Below are 20,342 nucleotides of genomic sequence, written 5' to 3' on the forward strand. Positions count from 1 at the left end.
AATCATTACTCCGCCTATGACATTTCCCACATGTAATAGGTGTACCAATCAAAGTCCCGTAAACAAAGCTGGTTGCCAGCCATAGCTCTCACCATCTAGTTAAAATGATGAGCTTGGCAAATAAGTAAGCACCACATCTGATTATAAAAGCTCGATGATGAAGCCAAAAGTGATGGATTGGCTGCAATGGACTGAAAACATCTGAAACTGTTATGAGAATGAGAGATTATTAAACATTAAACATGTGTGTATAAACATACATTAACTCGATGATAAAAAGTGAAAAAAAAAACCCTACCCTTTTTGATTCAGGGCACCGCTGACAGACGACCGAGGCTCCATTACTGACCAGCACACGGTGCCCTGCCTGGCATGTGCAGCCTAGACCTAGGGACACGTTGGCAGAAAGAAGCAGGGAGTCAAAGATGATTATGACAAGCAAGGGACACACTTCACAACTGTACAACCCCCCCACCCCAAATTCCAACACAATGGCTTGCATACGCATGCTGGATTGCTTGGGGGGTCATAATTAAGCGCTCTCCTTCATGATGACTGAGGTAGCTATTAGGCTACCCTCTGTGAGCAATGAGCATCACGCTCCCTCGGGGCGCCGTTTGAGACTGGACTCACTGCCCCTGTCGTGCCGAAAAGTGAAACCAATGAAACCCCTGTCGTGCCCTCATTGAAACCAATGACATTTTTTGAGAGAAAATTATACTATTTTTTGCGAATGAATTACATAATTTATGAACTAAAAATATGCTTATGAAAAATTACTCGTCCTCCACTTACTATGAGCTATTTGAATGAAACTGTAACATTATTATGACAATTCTTCGATTCTTTTATGGAAATTTACTGAAATTGTAACCAGTTCTTTGTAATAATTCCAGAAGGAATGTATGCTTTATTGATAGGCTTTCCATCTTAAATTGTGTCGGATTTATCTGCAAAAATGGCTAAAAAATATCTGAAAAATTGGTCATTGGTTTCCATTGGTTTCAATGAGGGCACTCGTGTTCTGGCAGGGACTCACTTTTCGGCACGACACCCCCCTTGTACGAGTGAGGGGCACAACATCTTTTAATGCAAAATTATCAGTGCATTTGATTCTGCGGGCACCTTAAGAATCATAGTTGCAACTTCAAAACCAAGATGTGGTGAGATAAACATTAAATCTACAACTGTGTAGATGTAGAACAGAATAGAATGGGAAAGAATGACCAGTTGGCTAAAACGTGACTATACAAACACGAATTAAAAAATTCGCGGTTGGACCTGCTGAAAGTCTGGATGACGTTGGATTAAGACACTTGCCATTTCAATTGAGCAAGTCAATTTACTTTATTTAGTCGATTCTGTGGTTTGGCGACACTATTTAAAATCGGATGCATATGCACACATTTATAAAGAAAAGGCGGCTCTATCGCAACGGAGAGATATAACATGGAATTGCTTATTGCATTAACTTCGCGGGCTAATAACAAGCACTTACCAGATTTACTGGGGACTTGATTTGGTCCACACTTAAGGCAAGATAGACCCGAAATATCAAAATAACTGTCTTCCCCGCAGCCTGTGGAGTCCTGAAAGGATATCGTATATAGCTGACAGGAATAAGCACTCAGAAAAAGTAATATTATAAAGGTTGTTTGGCTAATAGACGCTCGTGGCGTCCTCGTCGCCATGGTAGAGTATACTACTGCCACTTCCTGTTTGGGTTAACACTTCCCGCCCTACTGCTTCCGCTAGTCCCGCGCCGTCACAAAATCCTTCAAACACAAACCACACACTCGCCAGTCACTCACACACGCTTCTTTTACCGTTATGAGATGTCTGGAAGATCGGTGGACAAAACATTGGGTACGTTTATTTTTATAGTCTTGATTTAAAAGTTGAGATAACTGCTGTGGTGGACGTTAGAGGCGAATCGATTAGAGAAGTGTAGAACTAATAATTCAACGTCAACTCATATTGCGGTATTAAGCTTAACATTTGACAAAAACTGAACTTTGAAATGCTGGCTTTTTCAACATGTGTGGCCGTGGACAACCATGTTCTGTCTGCTGAGTGAGTTGAGTACTGCTTGGCGCGTTCGTCCGAGGCAATGCATGGACCATTTTTATAAGTGTTTGAAGGTAAATGTTAAAACGTTAACAGGAAGACCGCTGTGCCCCCACTAGCGCCATCAGGACGGATATCAAAATGATTAGTCAAGTCTTCCAAGAGCAACAGGCTCTGTCCGCGGGCCGAAGATAACTTGCACCTACAAACTTCTAGTTGTGCCAATTGTTGTTTATTTTTGGCTTCAGAGTGGCTACACCGTTGCTTGCATGCATTGCATAAGAGGAAAACTAGGAGCACTCAGAGAGCGCAGACCTCCGCTAAGGAAGCTGCTTGATAGAACATTTGACTACCCTGTCTTTCCACCTCCTTCTATTTGTGGAGTTAGAAATAGGGGGGGGGGGGGTCCTGTTGTAAAAATGTAAATATCTCTGCATATACAATTCAGGTGTGAGCACTGCAGATTTTAATAACGGCTGTAGAGCTGTTAGAACAGGACTTCACAGTTCCCTTTCACCAACTCTGGAGACATAAAGAGACACACACCCTTTTAGGGCCTGGCTATACGGGAATGATTTTCCATGCCAGTGACAACGTTCCCAGACTAACCATATGAAACCCACCAGAAACGTGGCACAAAACGAGTTTTTTGAATAATGGGTTCCAGAGTGCGAAAATCGAGTAACGCAGGCGTTTGCGTTGCCATTGTTCCAGGCAAAACGGATTTGTTTACATCTGCGTCACAGCCACATGGCTAAAAACAGTGAGGGATCCTCAGTGACCACTAGCTTTGCGCGCAACATTAATTCCATGCACAATGGCATCATCAGACAACTGTTTGTGTGGACTGTGGAGACACTTTCATTTCTACCACGGTCAATATTTTACGTTTCAAACTGCCCAGTGTGGGTCACTCGTGTTCAAAATCCCCAGTCCATATTTTAATGGGGCCGTGTAGGTTAGGTTTTCTGACCAAAAAACCCTGACAAACACGAAGCAAAGCTTCATATTATCTTTTAACTGCGCACCCAAACAGTTATCAGCAATGCATATTATGTATATGTCACTAGTTGAAACAGGCGTAACAAGCGGTGAGCGCGCAGCAGCCTCCAGAGGAGGGAGAAATACCTGCCCGGTATTGGTATTCAACACCTTAGTTTAAACTTCTCAAGTTAAAAAAAGCAGCATAAAGTGTAGAACACAATCAACAGATGCCTAAATGGCAATGATTCGCTACTCTAGTCACTCCACAAGCTACACAAGGTGCCACATGCGCAAAGCTGGTAGCCTATTTTTCCACGTAGCACTCACTTCAGCATAATGAAAAATAACAACTATGCGATGCTGGTTTTGAAAATAAGTCGGCTAGCAGCAAATGCTAGTACACATTAGGGCTTTGACTTGTGCCCCAAAATCATAGTCGAAGTTCGTTTCTAAATTAAAAACGATATTCGAATATATTCGAATATTTATCCATATTTTTACCATTAAAATTGCCCCAGTTAGACCTGATGTCAAGCTGAAGTTGTTCTTTCCCCCAGTCAGTGACTAGTAAAAGGCTATTCCAACCAGAGATGTAGCCTAATGGCCCATTAACAACATGCATTCAACCAGCCATTATTGTTTAGCAATCGTTCAGCACTTATAAGAAGACGGTACTTAGAGGTGTGAATGCAGATTAAAACATGGCAAAGCTAGCAGCCATGTCAAACTTGTAGCCCAAGTTAAAATTTGAATTGGATCATATGGGAATCATGAGAATTGAGCACACAGCACCAATATCAACAAATATGTATTTATTTTCTATCACTAATGACGGACATTTAGGTATTGTGCCTGTAGGTCCAGGTAAGATGACTACCTCGTCTAAAAACGAACATTACACAAACTAGCAGTGCGCTAAAAACATGCTAAAAGCATGCTAACAAAATCATCACCTGGAGTCTGCCTGATCTGACACCCAGACCAACGAAGCTAATTTGGTCAAAATCCAAAAAACAAGAAGTTATTATCTTACTCTTGGCGTAATCACAGGTACTTGTGGGTTGAATCACATAATTCCAGAAACTCGTCAACAACTCCAGAAAGTAATGTGATGATGCTTTGTTTATTAACTGTAGCCATCATTGAGAGTAAATAGAATGGAGGCCAAAATTCTATTTCATTGTTGAAGCCAAGTTGGAGCCAAGGTTGGACCCAAAAAGACCAAAAAATGGCCAAATCCCATGCATTCCTATGAGAGACATAAAACCCTGTATCTCCCTTAAATGCCACTCCAGGGGGATCATTTTTCGCTCAACTAGTAGGTCCCCTTGCTCTCCAACTTACCAGGGTGGTGATTTTTTGTGGTGATGTTTTATTTTAGAGAGATATTAAAAGTTAAATTGACCAATGAGCATCAGAACATGGTTTGTTTGACAGTTAGAAGTCTTGTTGTTGTCCAATCAGCACCTGCGTTTGGCGTTGCTAAGGTGGAATGTAAGTTGGAATGTTCCCAAATCTGGCTTCAAAGCGTTGAATGGCAAATAGCGTTGATTTGGCGTCCATTCTATTTACTGTCAATGGTAGCCATTCACTTGAATGGAACTCTGCTGCACTCATCTGCTTGATAATGCGGACTCTGGGGAAGACTGCCTGCCGCAAGTGTCCTGCTACGGAACACAGAGAGATGAGCCACGCACGCGACTCTCCTCAACACAGCTGTAGTGATTAACCAGCCATGGAAAAAATAAATTGAGACTGTGAATTGCGATGTTTACAAGGAAATAATTTTAATCAATAACAATGAAATACCCAAAAAAAGCAATACCCATGTCAGATTCGAATATTAATGGCCAATTAATATTCGTTCGAATGTCTCGAATTTTCTTAACATTCGACTTATATTCGAATATCGAATATCGAAGTCAAAGGCTTAGTACACATGTTGGGATAAGAAATTCCTTTAGTAACTTGACATGCTCCTCCTGCATACAAAACATCATACTTAACTAATGAAAGGAGTAAAGACATCAGACTTACAACTTGGTGAGGGCCAACCAGTTATGTAGACTGTAAACTCCCTGGTGATTGTTCTAATGTCTTCCAAAATATTCCAGAAGTTGCAGCATGCATGCTTATTCTTGTAAGAGCAACTTTGTCACGAAGCATGGTGCTGCTAAGCAGCATGATTCAGTACAGTGTTGTTATATCTAACTTGTCTCTGTGGCATCTAGTAATGTTCAATTATGCAGCTTGCACATTCTGATATTCTGAACCTGCTATGTAGGCTACGCGCTTGCGGAGAGTAAAGCGCATAATAAAACCGTCTTTCGCTTTTTACAAAGGGGGGAAATGACGCTATTTTTTTGTTAAACTATCCGTCGCTTAAAATGGACATAACTTCGGAATGGGAGAGGCTAGAAATGTATCGTTTTTAGTAATAAAAAGCTAAGATCTTCAGCTTTTAAACAAGCCATGGCATATGTCTGTTGATCGAAAACAAAATTTGCTGGGTCTGTTAAAAAAATGTGAACCTTTCTGGCACTGTCACTGGTCTAAGGTCCCTGCGTGACAGGTCATTTGCATGATAAGAGTGGGCGATCACGGCCATTAGCGAATACTTTGTTCTCAACAACTTCACATAAAGAAATGTGTATTCTGAAGCAAGCCTATCGTTCTCATTAGGACCCGAACTTTTCACTGAAACATGCTGTATGGTTGCAACTTAATTGCAACTCGGATTCAAAAAAACCCGCGTTGCGGTGTCATCTGGCCGAGGTCTTAAACAGATCATTCCTACCCCCCTAACTGTGTTTGCCTTGGCAATTATCTAATTAATCACCTTCCTCCAGGCCAAGTTACCCAGGATCCACCTCTGACCCTTTGAAAGCAGATGTCTGCAAACCCATCTGCACCTCATTATCTATTACACAGAGAATACAACTCAAATAGGGCTTTCAGGCCGACCAGAACGGAGCCGGAGCTGGTGCCCGCACCAGTTACATTCGGCACTGAAGTGCTTATCTGCAAAACCCCCGTGTTCATACCAGGCTCTGAACTTTTTCCACACGTGACTGTGTCACCCAGATGAACCTGCTGACGGCCACGCTGTCATCACGGTTCGCAGAGAAAAAACTAGTATTTTGCAGTTCGAATTGCGAACCAACTTTCCGGTTCGCGAACGCAAATATCTGTGACGTGAACACGACCGCCGGTTCACGATCAGGTGTGGGAACGGGCTCCAGCACGGTTCTCTGTCGGCCTGAACGCGACTAGAGGTCATCAGACTAAAGGTGACCCCTCCCCCCTTTTCACGGTAACCAAAATGGCAGCCATTTTTTGGAGGTAGATTTGAGATATGGAAATGAATGGAGAAGTAGGCTCACCTCAATGGCTTAACTTAATAGTGTGAAAATGTCCACCAACACACTATACAAGGACAATAGTTGCAAAGTGTGTTGGTAAATATCTACATAATTAATATAATTTGTTTTTTAAATGTATTTTATCTACTCATGATTTAAGATATTTAGCCTGGTCTTTGGGTCATTTCATGTGAAATCAGACACTTTGGGACCCAACCGACACAGATTTCAACCATACTTGCTGTGCCTGTTTAGTAGCAAGGTAGCAACCCAGAACTGCATTTTTGTGAATCTGACACCAATATTAAGGGAGAAACAGACTAGCAAAGGTTTACATGTGAAGGTAGGACACTATGCATTCAGCCTTGATTATATCAGTCAATGTAAGTCACAAAAGGATGTCTGATGTATTGTTTGAAAGCTCTTGTCTGGCTCTACAAATTACACACACAGCATGGAATACAACAACCTTCAGAATATGAATTATGATACATTGAAAAATTTAAAATTGAATATCAAAAAAATATAATCATATTTTAAAATTGCTGGTTTCTTGTTACATAGCCTGTAAGGTCATAAACAACACCTGAAAATGGGGTGTTTGGTTCTTTATTCGTTTCAGAGATAATGGGACGTAAAGGTTGAAATTGAGTTGTAATGAAGTAGTAAGTTAATGGAGTAGTGTCAGCGACAGGGCTGGACTGGCCATCTGGCATTTAACAGGCATTTTCCCGAAGGGCCCTGCACCCTCGTCGGTCCCTATTCCAGGTACTCAAAAACTACACGGCTTCTGCCCATTCTATGCGTTTACATGAGACACTTAAGTCCGATTTAACTCACTTTAAATCTTAATTCCACTCTAAAAATATCATGTAAACACTTACCGAACAGGATTTAAGTTTATTCCGATTTAAACTTAAGTCTGATTAAAGTGGGTGGTTTAATCCTCTTTTAAATCCGATTAAACACGTTCCTCTGTCATGTAACCTTTTATTCGGAATTACAATAAATCCAGTCGTTCCACGCATGCTCGTTGACCACATGATGGCGCCAAGAGACCGTGCTCTTTGCCAGAGAGAAAAACATGGCGGCACTTCCTGTTAATTTTCACATGAAAGTTTTGCTTAATAAGTGAGTTCGCAATTACCGGCGCGAAATGCATTATGGGTAATATTCGCCATTTTGAGAGATAAACAAAACAGCGTTGCCCCGGGATACATTTAAACGCGCATGATATTTTATATAGCCGGGTTACTCCGAGCATGTAATGTTGACAACAAACAATTCACACAACCATTTAACAACCCCAAATTACTCAACATTTCGCTGGTAGGTCAAGGATGGTCTTGAGGTTGAAAACAAGACATTTTTGAACTTTTTAAGTGAAACCAGAATTAATAAACGAACTTGTTTTGGAGAGATGTCTGGTAACTAACAGAATGCTAACTATCCGGGTTGCTAGCTAAATCCGAATATGTAATGTTGACAACAAACAAGTCACACAACCATTTAACAACCCCAAATTGCTCAAAATTTCGCTGGTAAATCAAGGAGGATATTGGGGTTGAAAACGAGACATTTTAGAACTTTGTAAGTGAAACCAGAATTTAATAACGAACTCGTTTTGGAGAGATGTCAGTTAGCCCACACATAGCTATGTCTTCAGTACAGCTTTAGCACCTACATGTCCTTAAATTGAATGTTTCATTAATTTATTCAACCAGTTCATGATATAGCTTCATTAATCACCTGTGGCCACTGTCTGTCATCGTCTATCCATGAAACTTTATTCAAAACTTAATTCAGGCTGTCATTTTGATGGTCTCAGTCACCAGAATTGATAAGCGCAGCAACTAGATGGCATAACGGAGAACGGCACACTTCAGCAATGGCGACAGTGCACAATGGCGGCGCCCATGAATCGCAATGCAATCATTCTAAAATCTACAGAAAGCACCACTTTTACCCCATTACGAAATCCACAAATTATGACATTTATTTACATCGTTTACTGGTGTGCAGCTCAGTGTCCTACCGCTTTGGGAAGGCAGGATCTGGTATCCACGCATTTGTTTATCTACCGTTTTGCGTTGCTAGGTCAATTTCGCGCAGGCGCACTAGTAATTGCGAACTCACTTATTTTAAGTCCCTAAGCGACTATAAATGTTGTGGCTTCCATATATTGATGTAAAAGTGCCCCACGAAGTAATGAAGCACAACAAAGTTACTCCACATTACTATTTGACCACTCGTTTTTTCTATGCTAACAGGGTAGCTAATGTAGCATTGTAAATGATCCAGGGAGAAAGGGGGAAATGTTGTGATTTCAGTCCGCCCGAGGCAACGATTTTCGTGGGGAAGATGACCTGCATCTCGGTGGCATTGGACCACGCCCCCGTGCCTTATTTGGATCGCTCAGCACTTGCGTCCTCAGTCAAATCGCAATGCTTTATTTTCCCCAGACGTTTAATCGCATTTAATTGAAAGTGCCATGTATGCACATCGCAAAATAACTCTTAATCCGATCTATTTAAATCGCATTTATTAAATCGGACTTAAAAACATCATGTACACGTAGCCATTGTCAATGGACACAGTGGAAGCTAGACCATTTTAAGCATTCAAAGAAGGCAGGGTTGAAAGAATAAGCTCAGTAAAGGATTTTTAAAAAAAGTTCAAGCATCAAAGGGTATGTTGAAGCTGTATATCTACAACATCTACTACCACCCTCAATGACTTTTGCCCTGTTGCACTCACTCCAGTCATCACCAAGTGCTTTGAAAAACTGGTGCTGAGACATATAAAAGCCTGTCTCCCCCAAACCCTAGACCATCATCAGTTTGCATACCGGGCAAACAGATCCACTGAGGATGCAATAGCCATTGCTCTCCACTCTGCACTGAGTCACCTGGAAAGACAAGGGAGCTATGTCAGGATGCTCTTCATCGATTATAGCTCAGTTTTTAACACCATCATTCCTGACATCCTAATCCCCAAGCTGAGACATCTAGGACTTCCATCATCCACATGCTCCTGGATCAAAGACTTCCTTGTTAATCGTCCCCAACAGGTGAAACTAGGTCACCATCTCTCAACCACCTGCACCCTCAGCACCGGCTCGCCCCAGGGATGTGTGTTGAGCCCACTTCTCTACTCCCTCTACACGTTTGACTGTAGCCCCATCCACCCAGAGAACATCATTGTCAAATTTGCAGATGACACAACAGTGGTTGGGCTGATAACCGAGGGAAAGGAGTAGGCCTACAGGGATGAGGTCCTGAAACTTGGAGAGTGGTGTGCATCCAACAACCTGGCCCTGAACATCTCCAAGACGAAGGAGCTCATCCTGGACTTCCGGCGGAACAAAGATGCTCCTGCCCCCCTGTACATCAATGGTGAACGTGTAGAGCAAGTGAGCTCTTTTAAATTCCTAGGTGTACACATCTCCGCTGATCTCTCCTGGTCGACTAACACCTCGGCTCTGGTAAAAAAGGCCCAGCAGCGATTGCACTTCCTCAGAGTACTTAAGAAAGAACAATTAGACTCAAGCTTGCTGGTGACCTTTTACCGTTCCACCATAGAGAGCCTGCTGACCTACGCAGTGTCAGTGTGGCACTCAAGTTGCACTGAGGCTGACAGGAAGAGACTGCAGAGGGTGACCAAAACAGCGCAAAAAATCATAGAACAGCTTCTTCCCCAAAGCTGTTACAACAATGAACTCACACTTACTGGACAATGTTCATATATACAGTATATCACGAAAGTGAATACACCCCTCACAGTTTTGCCGATTTTTGAGTATATCTTTTCATAGGAAAGCAGTACAGAAATGTAACTTTGACACAATGATTAGTGACCTTTTAACAACATATTTAACCGCTTAAATTTCTTGTTCACTCAGAAAAAAACAAAATACAGCCATTAATGTTTTAACATGTACTCACAATATTGAGTACACCCCAGATTAAAATCCGGTAGAGAAGGGGCTATGTTGGCTCGAATCGTCTCGAAATGAAACGAAATGAAAAGGGATGACAAGGGAGGTCATCAGTGTGCGTTTCAACCTTTCTTTGCATTGAACTTTTACATTTTGAGTCTGCATCTGGCTTAAATAGATTGGTGTGAGATTTGAATGCAATCCTATGGAGAATATCATGATCTGCTTCAGTAGTCACAGTGCATGTTGACATGTATGTTTCTTTTAGGTGTATTTCAGATTACCAATGTTGACAGCATTCATGCATCCCCAAACCATGTCAGTAACACTACCATGCTTGGCTTATGAGAGGATACACCTTTTTTGTACAACTCACTTGTTTACCACCACACATGCTTGACACCATCTAAAGCAAATTTGTTTATCTTGGTCTCAAGAGAGATGAACAGACCAATGGATCACTGGAACCATGTTGTGTGATCTGAAGAGACCAAGATAAACAAATTTGCTTTAGATGGTGTCAAGCATGTGTGGTGGTAAACAAGTGAGTTTTACAAAAAAGGTGTATCCTCTCATAAGCCAAGCATGGTAGTGGGACTGACATGGTTTGGGGATGCATGAATGCTGTCAACATTGGCAATCTGAAATACACCTAAAAGAAACATACATGTCAACATGCACAGTGACTACTGAAGCAGATCATGATATTCTCCATAGGATTGCATTCAAATCTCACACCAATCTATTTAAGCCAGATGCAGACTCAAAATGTAAAAGTTCAATGCAAAGAAAGGTTGAAACGCACACTGATGACCTCCCTTGTCATCCCTTTTCATTTCGTTTCATTTCGAGACGATTCGAGCCAACATAGCCCCTTCTCTACCGGATTTTAATCTGGGGTGTATTCACTTTTGTGAGTACATGTTCAAACATTAATGGCTGTATTTAGTTTTTTTCTGAGTGAACAAGAAATTTAAGCGGTTAAATATGTTGTTAAAAGGTCACTAATCATTGTGTCAAAGTTACAGTTCTGTAATGCTTTCCTATGAAAAGATATACTCAAACATCTGCAAAACTGTGAGGGGTGTATTCACTTTCGTGATATACTGTAGCTCCAACTGGTCCAGAACTCAGCTGCCCGCATCATTACTAAAACCCCTTCCTGTCACCATATTACCCCTGCACTGCAACATCTCCACTGGCTCCCTATCAAATATAGAATTCATTTTAAAATTAGGGGTGGGCATAGATACATTTTTTTAATCTAGATTAATCCCACTGTAATTATGAAATGAATCTAGATTAATCTATATCAAAATGCCTCATTCAGAATAGGCACGCTAGCGAAATAATGACGAAAAAAAAAACCTAGGGGGTTTCTTAAGATGGCGCATTAGACCAGAGCTCATCTCTTTTTTCCAAAATGCATCTCATCACCAAAAAAATGGTTGATTATATGGTGATGAAAACAAAATCACCTCAACAATTCAGCATTTCTAATGGAGAGAGAGAGAGAGAGAGAGAGAGAGAGAGAGAGAGAGAGAGAGAGAGAGAGAGAGAGAGAGAGAGAGAGAGAGAGAGAGAGAGAGAGAGAGAGAGAAGAGCAGGTACAGCAAAGCCAGAGCCAGGCTACTAGATTTCTAAAGCTAGTTCTAGACCCTAAAGCACTGGCCCACGTCGATTTGGCCTAAACCTGACAGTTGTTCTCTGTGTTAGAATGCCAGCGGAGTTCAAACTCCAAATGAATTCAGTTTGCAAAAAAAAAAAAAGTCGAGCGCGACGACCGCGAGGTTGGCTATATCAAGCGCAACAACCGCGAGGTGTATTACCGTCTGACATGAGTCGCAAATGCGCGATCATAACACAAACATTCAGCGAGCGTAGATATTGACAGTTTCAGTTTGACAATCTTCAAAATGTATATCGCACGGAATGTTTTGCAATTATGGCACAGGCAAGATTTCTGGAACAGGACTGTTGTTTGTGTTCCATGCAATGCGTGAGGAAATGTAGGCTATGTCTGGCTGGTAACTTACACAATAATGTCTGCTTCACCTCAAACAATAACGTCTCTCCAGTCTACCACTTATGAAAAAGCACTAAAACAACACCTACCACTGCAGAGGGATTAAAGTTTACAGCATGCAAACACTGTTCATATTTAGTAGGTCTGTTGAGCAACAGGTGGAGAGGCGAAGTGACTGGAGGGCAGTCTGAAAGCATCTGTCAATCGAACGTTATGGTGAAGCGCATCCCCAAACCCCAAATCCATATTTTGAGAATAGATTAACGTGCAATATTTTCTTTGTCGCGCGACAAGAGTGTCACATAATCGCAGGACGTTAACGCCGATAACGGCCCATCACTATTTAAAATACTTCTCCACACCTTCAAGGCTATCCACAATCTTGCCCCCCCCTTATCTATCTAATCTTATTCACATTGCTGTTCCCTCCCGCCCCCTCCGTTCCTCTTCCTCCATTCTCCTCTCTGTCCCCTCAGCCCGTCTTAATACCATGGGTAATAGAGCTTTTAGCTGCTCTGCTCCTCAGCTGTGGAATGCCCTTCCCCCTGACATCCGCAATATTGACTCTGTGCCCCTGTTCAAATCCAGGCTAAAAACCCATCTGTTTCAGATAGCCTATTCTTTATGATTCTTAAACTCGGTTTTATTTTATTTCATATTTAAATTTTTTAATTCATTTATTTATTTTGTTTAAAATTCTGTAAATGTGTCTTGTTTTATTTTTGTTTCTCTCTGTACAGTGTCCTTGAGAGTTTTGAAAGGCGCTTTTAAATAAAATGCATTATTATTATTATTATTATTATTATTATTATTATAAAGGACTGTGCACTTCGTAGGGAAGCTAAAATCTCAGTATACTTTGTATAATGACAATAAAGGCTTTCTATTCTATTCTATTCTATTCTATTCTATATGATGGCAACTAGTGGCTAGCATGTGTTGAGGAATGTATGCCGAGCACTGGAGAGGTGAATCTGAACTTCCTGCATCCTCATGGACCATCTCCATCCTTCACATATTCCGATAGACATGCTGTCATGTGATATTACTATGGTATCACCATATTATTACTAGGTGATTTGTATGCTGCCATATTTTTGAGTCCCGTTGTCTCTGAAATGAATAAAGAACCAAACACCAGCATTTCAGGTGTTGTTCATGACATTGCAGGCTATGTTTAAGCTTAGACAAGGAACTGGCCATTTTAAAATACAAGTTTTTTTTATATTCAATTTTTAATTTTTCAATTTATGATCATTCATATTCTGAGGATTGTTGTGTTCCATGCCGTTTGTGTAAATTGTAGAGCCAGAAAAGAGCTTTCAAATAATACCACGGACATATTTTTGTGACTTACACTGACTGAAATAATCAAGGCTGAATGCATAGTGTCCTACTCTCATATATAATCCTTTGCTAGTCTGTTTCTCCCTTATTATTGCTGTCAGATTCATACAAATGCAGTTCTGGGGTGCTACCTCGCTAGCCTCGCGACCCCATCCTCTGTACTCCACCCAAAGATTTTGGCTCCGCACATCGTCTGGCAAAAGCCTCGAGCTCGGTTCTCTCAGTGTTTAGCCAATCAGCAAACTGTTGAGAGTGATGAAGCGGAACTCACCCGTGAGCTCCGTTACTGATTGGTTAAGGTAACTAAATTCACACTTTCGTTGTTATTTGTTTGCTTTTGCGACGCTATATCGTAACAAGCATGCTAATAAAGCACAATATGGGTTTTAATTTGAGTTTGGAACTCCAATTAATTTAAATGATAGAGTAAGATCAGACCATCTACCACCCTCCACGGAGATGGATTCCTCATGGCTTTTGCCAGACTGATTGACGGAGTCAACAGTCGGCTTTTCGCCCAGGCTACTACCTTGCTAAACAGGCACAGAAAGTATGATTGAAATCCGTGTCGGTCGGGTCCCAAAGTGTCTGATTTCACATGAAATGACCCCTTTGATTAATGCGTTACTTCATATTCACACAGTTTTAGTCAATTTTTGACAGGGACTAAACCCTGGGAAGGAACACGTGGTTTTACGTGAAGATAATGTGCACTTCAACAAGACAAAAACCCAAAGCATACATCCAAAACCACAGTGGAATGGTTGTAAAATGGAAAAAAAACACTCTGGCAAATGACAAGTAATGATTCCGGATGTAAATCCAGTTGAAAATCTCAGTAGAAAGAATCCTATATCAAGTAGTAGATGATGGACATATTGCACAGGAAGAATGGGGGAAATACCACCAGAGAGATTGTAAATATCTTCGAAGTTCGGACCTCCCATTAAAAGATCCTGGTGGTAAAAGTTGCGTATATTTCCATTTATTTCTGGGTATATTAACATATCGTAAATAATTCTTAGTTGTGCCAATACCAAGGCCTTGTTAGGCCTTGTAGTAGATTAGGGCCTTCTATGTGGTTTGAAGTGTGGTTTGAAGTGTAAAGTAAAGATAGCGGAGTATGTTGGGTAAACTTCACCACGAGAATGGATTTTGATGTGTTAGTAAACCAAAAGGGCAAGGCAATTATTAGAATTGTTCCACGGGATCAAATGCCTCCATGGATGCGCATTAATGTGCTCAAATTTAAATGCTACAATGCTACACGGATCCATTGACTTTCACTAGCTTAGCGACATGCTCCCTCTTTTAACAAGCAGTTATGATTTGATACGAAATTACGAAAACCACCAAACACAGCAATACTTTTCACACATGATCTTTATCAGTAACATACCACAAAAAAGTGAAACGAAGCATTTTTAGTGTTCAAATAAAGAAGTTTGGTGGCATTTTCTGCTCCGTCTGCCATGTTTCAAACCAGCCACTACTAGACCTTGTTTGCGGGAGTTTTTCTGAGGTAATACGGTGTCCACTAGGTGGCGACCACTCTGGTGATGCGGTGACCATATTGCCCAGTGTGCAGCAGGCTTTACACGTCGTGCAACCAAGATTCAGAGATTACTATCTCCGTAATCATATTAGGCAGTGCAGTGGACAGTAGGCTTCTCAACATATCCACTTTGAAGTCGTGAATGGCTTAAAAGTTAAACAAGTCCGACAGGCAGACAAAGATGCATCTGTCTATGCACTGCCGCCTTGTGGACACAGGAAGGAATTACAATTTAAAGAATGCGTTTCAGACAGACCGACAAACGGACGGACATACCCTCTTATAGAGATGCTAGGGCGCATCTAAAAACGTAAAGCTTAGAAGTAAGTTGTGTTTTAGGTGCCGTTTCCACGTAGCTGGATATTTTTATATGTGGATATTTTTTTCTCCTGCTTGTATTGGTTTTGCATTGGTTTTGGCCTTCCGTTTCCACGTAGCAGATATTTAAAAATCCAGGTGCAGGAGAAAAAAAATAGCAGGAGAAAAAAATATCCTGTTTAGGGGTCTGAAACGCATTTGTTACAATGGAGGATTTTTTTTATCCACATGTTGCGTTTCCACCTAGCAGGAGAAAAAAATACCCTGCTAAAAAAATATCCTGCTACGTGGAAACAGCACCTTATATGGAGCACAAGTTAGCTGTGCCGGAAAAATGACTGCAGCAGTCACATTAAAATTGTGCCCTGACCAAAACCATGCCTAAATGTAACCTGTTACAGGCGTTGTGGAGAAGCACAAGTTAATATGCAAAATCGCGGTGCACAAACGTCATCTTATCACTCCACTGCCATATTGCCAATGCAATATAAAATAGCATTTGAAAGCATCAAGATGAAAACTACTGCTGTGTGAAGGCACTCACAGCTCTCTAAATGAGTGGTACACAATACCTTAAATGAAAGGTAGCCAATTTATTGACATATTGGGTATAGTGTTAAAAATGTAATTAAAAAAAACATTTAAAGTCTAAAGCTACTCTGTAATGTCATTAATATCTTCTGAAAATGTGGTAAGTTTATACTCTTAAGTCATACCACAGACTTGTTTAGTGCATCTAGTCTTGTCATTGACTTGCATGGTTCATTGAACTGGTTTTCACACTAGTGTTTTCTCCCCTTTATGTCTCATGAAAGGAAGAAATAAGGAAGAATGATCGTCCTACGTCTCCAAGGTCTTCACAGCGATGCTGGATCGGAGGACATTCGCAAGTTCTTCCACGGTCTCGATATCCCCCAGGGGTGTGTCCACATCATAGGAGGAGAACTCGGTGAAGCCTTCATCCTCTTCAAATCGGAAGGGGACGGCCAACTGGCCATGAGGCGCTCAGGGAGTACGCTGAGGGGATCAGCTGTGACCCTGCACATAAGTAACGTGGCGGAATTGAAGGAAAAACTAGTGTCATGTTTAGCGAGAAGCCCCAAAACCAAAAGTGACAATCGGTCCTCAGGAACGCAACAAATTTGCAGTCCCACCAAATCCTCACCTGAAAAAGTGGCTACTGGGCAGCACAAGGATAAAACTCCGCCACCACGACCGCCCTGCCCTTCTGCCGTACCAGTCAAAAAGAAGAGGGAAAAGAAGCCGAAGAGACAATCAGACGCCATACAAAGGGAGTCGAGCACTACACCACCTCCAACTTTGGAGGTGACGCAAATTCAGTATTCACCGGCAGCTGTTCACCTTCCATCAGAAAAGGTGCTAAATGAACAATTGAAAAGTGAGACCGTAGCCTGCTGTGGTTACTTGTGCCTCTATGGGTTTCCCCAGTCTGTCACCAAGGCACACGTCAGTCAATTCCTCTGTGGTCTGACTGTGCAAGAGGTGATTGTCAACGCTTGCTTGGGGTACCGCAACGGTTGCCTGGTCAAGGTAGCGAACGAACGGGACGTGGAGGCCGGGCTTCAACGGGACGGCCAGAGCTTTGGCGCTTTTACAGTGCAGGTGAGGAAGTCCTCCTTAGGCCAATGGACGCACGCCACCCGCAGGTCCCGTGGCCCCCCAGAGCAGTCAGAAATGGTCAGCTCGACATCAGAAACGATGACAACAGAGCAAGAAGGGAAGCGGCCCAAGAAGCGGAGATACTCCTGGGATGCTCCGCCCCCAGACCCGGGGGACAAAAAGACGGCAGCGTGTGAAGAATACTATCTGATGGTGAGGAACCTCAATCCCAATTTAAACAAGACAAAGATCAAGGCATTGCTGGGCTGTCCCCATTTGCAAAACTCTGGAATCCAGCATTTGCTGGACAAAAGTGGCGAACGCACGTCCACGACTTTTGTCACTTTCGACCAAGTGGAGGACTACGTCAACGCCATGAACCTGAGCGGCACTCGCTTTGGCAGTATGGTCCTGGAGGTGTCCCCCATCACCCGGGAGAAGATGCTCTCCCAACTCCGCTCGTGGAAATGAGTGTGGTGGGTGTGTGTGTGTGTGTGCGTGTGCGTGTGTGTGTGTGTGTTTTCTGGGTTGCAGCCAGTTACGTCATCGCGCAAATTTGAAATGGTGGCCTACCTGGGATTGGAGCCATTGAAACCCATTCAAAAATATTTTTTTCTAACAGCCACAGATTTTTTAAAAAAATAGGTTTTGTTTTAAAACTGAGAATCTCAGCTTTCCATTAGTGAAAACTGTATGTTCCTAGCACCTACCAATCCAAAGGGTTACTTTAAGCGAGGGTAAGTTTGGGTAAAATTTAGCGTTTTGTTTATCCGTGGATACGGAAACGAAAAGGTTTAGTAGAGAGAGTATTGTAGAGTAGAGTTTATGTTTCGTATGTGCTATTTCACTAGTTTTTGCTGGGTTTTTTGATGAATTTCGAATCTTGACATTCGGAACAGTCCATGTTATTTTCATAATGTGTTTTTACGTTACATGGAAGTAAATGTGTTCATTTGTTAAAGTAGGTTAGGCTAGTCCGCTAGTTTCCACCGCTTCATCTTTGTTTCCAGGGAAACAAAACACTATTTTTTTAACCCTCACTTAAAGTGGGCTACCTTTGGATTGGTAGAAGCTAGGAACATACAGTTTTCACTTATGGAAAGCTGAGATTCTCAGCTTTTAAACAAGACCAATATTGTACCTTTAGGTCGAACACGAATTCTGTGGCTGTTCGAAAAAAATGTATTTTTCAATGGGTTTCAATGGCTCCAGTCCTAGGTCGACCACCAGCAACGGTAGATCAAAGTGATTTCAAGCGTGTGACGTCAACTGAAACCCAGGAATTAATGAGGATACACAGCATGGTCCTGGCGGTGTCCCCCATTGCCCGGGAAAAGCTGGTCTCCCAACTCCGCTCGTGGAAATGATGGTGAATAATGATGACTTGTGTATGTTAATGGAGATACACAGCCTGCATATTCTCATTTGTCCCTTTAGAAAGCAGAGTTTTTTTGCTGTAAAGTCAGTGTAAATATCACAAGAAAATTTGCCAATAATCCAAGTCAGAAAAGCTATGTGTTTGCTCATATCATACCTGTTTGTTCCTACATTAACCTGTAGGTGAATCTGTCCCTTCTCTGCCTTGCATTTTTGTATTGTTTTGCTGCAGAGAAAAAAATGGTCTTGTATTGCTGAAAGAACGTCAGAACCACTATCTTGGCCTTGTATTTTGTATAGTTTTCTTGTATAAAAATAAATATATGAATATATATTTTTATTGCTGAAGAGAATACCACAGCCACTGTCACGGATGTTTGAAAAAAAGTGAACTTTATTTTTTATTGTACTATGATGTATCGTGTCGTGAATTTGTATAGTTATATAGACCTCTAAGGCACATGCACTTTTTTGTTTTGTGTTGTGACGTGACATGGCATCTTCTAGGTTTTTTTTCTGACAACAGGAGTGTTTGGCTCATCTGTCTCCTAATACAATAAACAAAACATTAAGATACTGAAAAGGCTCAGGAAGAAAAAAATATTTTTAAGCATGGGGGAATTTTTTTAGTATTGTCCCAAGGTCAGTGTAGGCCCCTGGTGTGTAGCCAGGGCCTTAGAGTAACATAATATTGATACCCAGCCTTGATATTCACATTTACTCCGTGAGAAATCAGTCCGTTTCTGATGACTATTATTTTAACAAGTTAACTTAGGAAGTTCATTTGTTGGCTACATGTTCAGTAGCCTATAAAAACAACTCTAGACGGATGCACATGACTGTATTAAAACATTCTCATTTGTTTATATATAGGTAAAATATGAAAAGTAAAATCAGAAAAACTGATCATTTTGAAGTGGTCTTTTTTTCCAGAGCTGTATATTTACATGACCCATCTCCTTATTTTGCTCTTTTTCACTCCCCTATCCTGACTTTCACACTTTCTTTGTCCCCTCTTTTATTTTTCAGTCGTGGCATGCCACTGCTGCTCACACTGTATGAGTGAGTCACAGCTCACGATTCCTATCCTCGGGAACTATTGGCCTACTGAAATGTTTTGTCCATCATCTATAATGCCACACCACATGAACACATTTTTGTAAGATCTCAGTTATTGGATGTAGGCCTAACTAATAGCTTATCGTTTGGGATTCAGAGTATTAATAATATATGCTACATTTTGCTTGTTACATGCCACCATTCAGAACAAGTTCTGAACAAAACATAAAATAAAAATGAGAACTACATTGCATTTACTCACAGAAAAGGCTGGAGTAGCCCGTCTTGCATTCGTTGCCCTTCATGCACGTGCTGCACTTCATGCATTTGTTGCCCTTGATGCATGTGCAACACACACACACACCGTCACACATTGTCTAAACAAAACGCAGAAAAAGTCCAAGAACATGCTTTCTTGTTGTCACAACGCTAGAGGACATGCTGCAAGATAACATTACATTTGATGTCTCCTATGGAGGTGAGTTGTACCCCCCTGTAGGAGAACCTGACTCCCACTGTGGCCAATAAGATCTTTGGTTGGAGCAGTAGTCCTGCATTTGATGAGTGAGTGGTGGTGTGAAGCTCTGTAGGCAAACATTGATTTTAACAGTAGGGCCTAATGGTTGTTGGATGAAATTGTGTCTGTGTATGCAACTGGAAACAGCCAGTTCATAAGTGCGCTATCTGAAA

At 41.5% G+C, this 20,342-nt stretch overlaps 2 protein-coding genes across 3 annotated transcripts in view; one reads left to right on the plus strand and one right to left on the minus strand.

Annotated features, from left to right (window-relative positions):
- tmem67 (transmembrane protein 67) overlaps positions 1-1,691 on the minus strand; it is a 58,325-nt gene extending 56,634 nt beyond the window's left edge. Inside the window, exons 1-2 of the mRNA XM_063199796.1 lie at positions 1,499-1,691; positions 299-387 (exon numbers count right to left, since the gene is read on the minus strand). Of these exons, the coding sequence (XP_063055866.1) occupies positions 299-387; positions 1,499-1,691 (282 nt within the window). The remainder of the gene's footprint in view (positions 1-298; positions 388-1,498) is intronic.
- Positions 1,692-1,767: 76 nt separating this feature from the next.
- On the plus strand, positions 1,768-19,499 carry rbm12ba (RNA binding motif protein 12Ba). 2 transcript variants are annotated; one of them, XM_063199797.1, is made up of 2 exons: positions 1,768-1,866; positions 16,412-19,499. In XM_063199797.1, exon 2 carries the CDS (start codon positions 16,428-16,430, stop codon positions 17,685-17,687), a length of 1,260 nt encoding a protein of 419 aa, XP_063055867.1. In that variant the 5' UTR covers positions 1,768-1,866; positions 16,412-16,427; the 3' UTR covers positions 17,688-19,499. The 2 variants fall into 2 exon arrangements, with proteins under 2 accessions (XP_063055867.1, XP_063055868.1); XM_063199798.1 differs by having other exon boundaries at positions 1,775-1,866; positions 16,416-19,499.
- The last annotated feature ends 843 nt before the right edge of the window (positions 19,500-20,342 follow it).

This window comes from Engraulis encrasicolus, chromosome 5 (assembly GCF_034702125.1).
Source record: "Engraulis encrasicolus isolate BLACKSEA-1 chromosome 5, IST_EnEncr_1.0, whole genome shotgun sequence".
NCBI classification, from domain to species: Eukaryota; Metazoa; Chordata; class Actinopteri; order Clupeiformes; family Engraulidae; genus Engraulis; species Engraulis encrasicolus.